Genomic DNA, 6,000 nt, shown 5'->3' on the forward strand with positions numbered 1-6,000 from the left:
ATCTTGGTTTTAGTATATAAGGTCATGAATTATATATATAAACTATGGTTTCTTTAACTAGACTTAGATCATAGGCATGCGTGAGGAACCCAAATTGGCCTTTCACAAAGCTCTAGAATCCACCTCCATTTCTATCCTCTTGTAAATTCCGTGTGGATGCATGGGGCGCCGCAATTGACTATTCTTTGTCCATCTCTCACTCTGGGGTATTTGGAATAATTATAGAAAATATTTTTTATTTAAAAATATATTAAAATAATATTTTATTTTTAAAAAAAAATTATTTTTTTATTATCATATCAAATAATAAAAAATGTAATTAAATAATTTAAAAATAATAAAATAATAGTTTAATTGCTGCGGCAAAGGATCCCTTTATCACATGATTATCACGCCCCCACCACATCAAATTGCCAAGCTTTAACCATGGTTGGTTTCTATAAAATCAAAGAATTAATCATGCTTAAGTTTATTATAATTATTATTTTTTCAAAGCATGGGTAACACAAAAAAATCAACTTTAGCACGCGCTACCCAATCAAACTAATGTAATTATTAATCTATCGGGTCATATGTAATTATCATAATCAAACAATGGATTTAGTAATAATGACCATATTAAAATAAATACCCCATTTGATGTAATGTGTTGGTTTGGATAAGAATCATGCATTTAACTATCCACGAAATTGCATCCGAGTTTAATTGTGTTTCTCTTTTCTTCATCGTCATCTTCTTCTTTCTCTCTTTTTTTTGATGTTATTTTTATAATAAATATTATTTTATGGGTATTAATTTAATCTACTTAGTAATAAATATTTGATTTGATTTTAAAAAAATGATTATCATTCACACCTTAGTTTTTGATTTGAGATCATACATGATATAATAATCCCGAGAAAAAAAAATTGATTTATACTAAAAGTATTACTAGCATCATGTTATGTGTAGCCAACATATGTATCTATTGCAATTATTAGAAAATTAGTTATTGGTGATTAAATACCGGAAAAAACAGACAATTTCAAATTTTTATTATTTAAGTATATGATTTGAAAAAAAATATCGTTTTTCCCTCATGAAACTAGTTGATAACTAGATTTCTGGACAAATCAAAATTCAATAACTGCATTAAAAAAATGCAACCATTTAAGTAGTGTATCATATCAATTTAATTAATTATGATATGTGTTAATAAATAAATAAAAAAATTAGCAAGGCTTGAATGACCTAATGGGCAAGAGTAAATTGGTAGCCTTGTTCAAATGGTGTCCCATTTAAATTTGTTTTACGTCATTAATGTTTTAACCTCTAGCTTAAATGTGAAACAATGCACCGTTAAAAAATCATAAGAAAATAAATTAGAAAGTGAAATGAAAAGATGGTGATACATTATATTAGCCAATGTTAATTCGTGAAATTAATAACTTAGATAATGGACACGATCATAATAACCCAGTTGGACAATCTGCCTCATTCCTTCTCTCCTTTATTCTCCTCTTAGTTGGTTCTTGATCGAATATCAATTAGTTTCGAGTTTGATTGAAAAATGAAGACCAAACTTAAAAAATAAATAAATGTTTAAAAATAAGACTAAAAAAAAATTAGTTAAAAAAAAGAGAAAATAAAACCAAGCAAATCCAAACAAATTCCCTAAATTTATGTTAATATTTCAAACAAATAACTCATGAAACTCCATATCTGGGTTCAATCAAGAAGTTATATTCCTAACCAATCTAATATCAGATAATAAAATAAAAAAAATATAAATTAAAAAGGTTATGATAGCAAAATGAATTGCAATTATAAAAATTATCTAAAATAAAACATATAACAATAAAAAAATAAGGATAAAATCTAACACATAAAAATTTAAAGAAGATGAAATTGAAAAAAAAATTCTAATTTTATAAACAATCAAAAAATAAAAAAAATATAATAATCAAAAGAACACGAACCAAATTTAAAGAAAAAACAAATTAAAAAAATACTTTAAAAATCTAGGGTGGCCATATAGAAATTAAGGTGTAGATATAAAAATAAAGAAAAAAGTCCACTGACATTAAATTGAAGATCATTTTGTTACACGTGTTGCTTTAATATGGAGGGCCGCCGAGACGATTTCAACCACACAAAAAAATCAATCATTAACCTTTGCAAGACACTGTATACGCTTACAGGTATAACACATGTTAATAATTATGTGTAAAGATAAAATAGCCCTTGAAAATCAGTTTATTATTTTTTGCTTGCTAAGAGTATTTTTATCATTTTATTATGATAATTGTAATGAAAAGTTTAAACAACTTTTTTTTTTATTTCAAGGATAATATAATCATTTAAATGTAAAAAAATTATAAAAAAACCCTTAAATCCCCACAAAGGTCAAATATTTTTTTGTTAGGATGAAAAAATTATAATTTTGTTGTCACTCTCCATAATGCATAAGGCATGTGAGTTTACAACTATATTATTTTATCACTATTAAAATCTAGCTCCTGTTTTAGTTGTTTTCTATATAGTAGCTATAATTTTTTTTTAAATTCATTTTTTTTTGTAATTATTACAATATTTAACTATAATTAATTTACATATTTAATACATTAATAAGTATTCTAAGTATATTTATTAGCCTTTTTATATCATTTGTACATTCACAAAACTCAAAAAATTTTGTTTTCATAGTAACTTTAACTAGAAATTGTGCACACACAATTTTATCAAAAAACAAAAGTCTGATGTGAAAGGATTTAGATAAGTAAGCATATATATATATATATATATATATATATATATCTTGGAACTTGATCAGTAATAAAACATTAATTTCGCAATATCAAAATGTTCATTTCTGTCCACGATTTTCTTATTTTCGTGCTAGTACCCAAACACATGCCCACAATTTTTTTTTTATAAATTTGACGTGGCAGAGCAGAGGGTGCTGCAACAATAGTAAGGACAAAACCCCCATAAACCTCCACAAAAGCAAGATAACCGATGAGCCCATTATCTTTCAACTAAATTCTTATCAAATCCAAGGCAAACACGTGTAAGGCCACTGCTCATTCATAAACACCTGCCAATCACTAAGTTTCAACATGTACCTACGTGTCATTCACCCATTGGATATTCTACATCGGATTGAGGTATTTGGAAGTTGACGACTAACGAGGTGACTTGTGCAATAAAAAAACACAAAAAATAAAGAATCGATAAAAGAGTGGTTAGAATTTAGAAATTTATTAGAAAACCAAAGGTGAAACCATGGGCTGGAGGGCTATATAAGCAGAGATAGGGAGAGGTCAAGAAATGCAAAGAGTGTAAACACACTACAGAGTGAGGCCACAAAGAAAAGAGTGCTAAAATCTAGATTTTTTCAGCAGTTTCTTAGATATATATGTAAAAAAAAATCATCTTTTATCTTCTTCAATTCAATCCCCCCCTCTAATACCCCGCTTCCCTGTACCCCTTTCTGTCAATCGTCTGTCTTTCAAAGAAAATCTAATTCGGGGCTTGCTTCTTCTGTTTTGGTGATTTTAAAGCTGAAATCTTTGTTTTAGAAAAGAAAACAAGCAAACCCTTGAAAAGGGTGAAAGCCAGGTGATTCAGAATAGAGATCCAGGTTGATTTTCTTTATCCTCTGTTTCTTAGCTTTTTCTAATTTCATCAACTTGACGGGTTTGTTTTTGGTCCCTCAAGGTTGGTTTTTGTGCAAAAAAAACCTCTTCTATTATCTGGGTTTTTTTTCTTTTGTTTACAACACTTGGTAATTTTGCCAGTTCTTTAGTTTTGTTTCAAGTACTAATCTACAGGTATGGCAGCAGCTATAGATATCTACAACACAACAGTACCAGTTTTTTCAGATCCTTGTAGAGGAGAACTCATGGAAGCACTTGAACCTTTTATGAAAAGTGCTTCACCATCACCAGCTTCTACTTCTTATTCTTCACTATCTCCTTCAACTTCTTCTTATTCTTTCTCTTCGTATCCTTCTTGCTATCACAACAATAGCTTCCCAGTCACTTCTCATCCCAACTTGGACCTTAACTTTTACACTCCAACGAGCACCCAGATGTTTTCTAATGGGTTCTCGGGTTATAACCAAATGGGTTTTGAGCAAACAGGTCCAATTGGGCTTAACCACCTCACCCCTTCACAAATCCTTCAAATCCAAGCCAAAATCCACCTCCAACAGCAGCAGCAGCAAATGACAAATCATGCTCCCACATCACAGTTAGTCTATAACCAAAGGACTAGCAATTTCTTGGCTCCAAAACCTGTCCCTATGAAACAACAATCTGCTTCTTCTCCTCCAAAGCCAACAAAGCTTTATAGAGGAGTGAGGCAGAGACATTGGGGAAAATGGGTTGCTGAGATTAGACTTCCAAAGAACAGAACAAGACTCTGGCTTGGCACTTTTGACACGGCTGAGGAGGCAGCTTTGGCTTATGATAAGGCTGCTTATAAGCTGAGGGGAGAATTTGCCAGGCTCAACTTTCCACATCTTCGCCACCAAGGAGCTCATGTGTCAGGTGCATTTGGTGACTACAAGCCTCTCCATTCCTCTGTTGATGCGAAGTTGCAAGCAATTTGTCAGAGCCTGGGTTTGCAAAAACAGGGGGAAACAGGGGAACCCTGTTCTGTTGCTGATTCAAAGAAGACCGTTTCAGCTCCTTTGCAGGTGAAAATTGAAGATGATTGTTCTTTGCAAGGAGAATTGAAAAGGGAGTCTGAGAATCTGGGAGTTGAGGAATTTAAAGTGGAGATCCCATCACCCTCACCAGCGCCATCTGATGAGTCATTGGCTGGTTCTTCGTCACCAGAATCTGAGATTTCTTTCTTTTTCTCTGATTCTTTACAATGGGACGAGTTTGAGAATTTTGGTTTGGAGAAGTATCCTTCAGTTGAGATTGACTGGTCATCTATCTAAGTTCTAAATTATTATTATGTAATCTTTATTTCCTTTTTTTCTCTCTCTCTTTTTTAGGTGTCTTTCAGTAGCTTCTGCAATGAAGTTTTTTAGCATTTGCAGAAGTGCTGCTAGGGGGTGAGTCGGTCAGTTTTAGAAGTTTTTATTTATTATGCTGTTAATATGTAAAGAGTAGGGTCGTCTCTTTCTATCTTTGGTCTAGCTGGTACTTTTTTTCCTTGCTTGGCCATGGAGGAGTTTCCATGTCTGGTTTGTATTTTTAGGTCAGTCAGTGTAATTAAGCACCGGTCTTTGAATATATCAATCCAACCTTATTTTCTGTAAAAATATGATGACCATGTGATGATGTTTTGGTTTTACTTTGTGGTTCTCCTCAAATGTTTTTATGCAAATCTTCTTTCCTTTCAACAGATTCACATGGTACGTGTAGATGGTAATGTTTAGATTCTTGCCACCTTTAGAAAAGGACTCTTGGTGAATTTTAAGGGAAAAAATGGTAAATAAAATAGAAATTGAAAGTTCTTAGGAATATTTCATTAAAATTATGCTTTTAGCATAACAATGTTAAGAATCTAGAATATATTTTTTTTAACTAATATTCCTTTTCTCTTACGAGTCTTAAAAGAAATTATTTTTTTTTTAACAATTTATTTCTTAAATTAGATGAAAATAGTATTTTACATTTACTTATGGATTCAATGCTTATTTCTCTACAATTATTTGTACTTTTTTTTGTTTCAAATTTTAAAGATAGATAAACATTTTTTTTTTTTTATGGTATGAGATATTGGATCAATATTTTTTTTTAATTAATATTGGTGTTCGGGTCGGCTTGCGTGTATCTCGACTAATTTCATGGGCTTTGAAGTTAATGACCATATAAGCTTTTAGTGACCATCATATTAGCAATCACATGGTTTGAATCTAAGATCAGAGAGAAAACAAATTTCTTGGTCCCAAGTTTTTACCACTTCACAACTTACTAGATGATTGATACTGGACCAATATTGATTCTCCGAGACATGGTAATCTCAATTATGTTATTTGGTGTTCGATTTTTATGTTGCTTT

The 6,000-nt window shown here is 31.0% G+C and overlaps 1 protein-coding gene across 1 annotated transcript; it reads left to right on the forward strand.

The window, feature by feature from the left end:
* Positions 1-3,292: 3,292 nt before the first annotated feature.
* Positions 3,293-5,257, forward strand: LOC118043564 (ethylene-responsive transcription factor RAP2-4). The gene has a single exon (XM_035051582.2). It carries the CDS (start codon positions 3,815-3,817, stop codon positions 4,928-4,930), a length of 1,116 nt encoding a protein of 371 aa, XP_034907473.1. The 5' UTR covers positions 3,293-3,814; the 3' UTR covers positions 4,931-5,257.
* Positions 5,258-6,000: the final 743 nt, after the last annotated feature.

The sequence above is a fragment of the Populus alba genome, chromosome 7 (assembly GCF_005239225.2).
Source record: "Populus alba chromosome 7, ASM523922v2, whole genome shotgun sequence".
Taxonomy (NCBI): Eukaryota; Viridiplantae; Streptophyta; class Magnoliopsida; order Malpighiales; family Salicaceae; genus Populus; species Populus alba.

Coding starts and splice junctions, on each gene's coding strand:
- LOC118043564 (XM_035051582.2), top strand. CDS start 3,815: ATGGCAGCAGCTATAGATATCTACAACACAACAGTACCAGTTTTTTCA.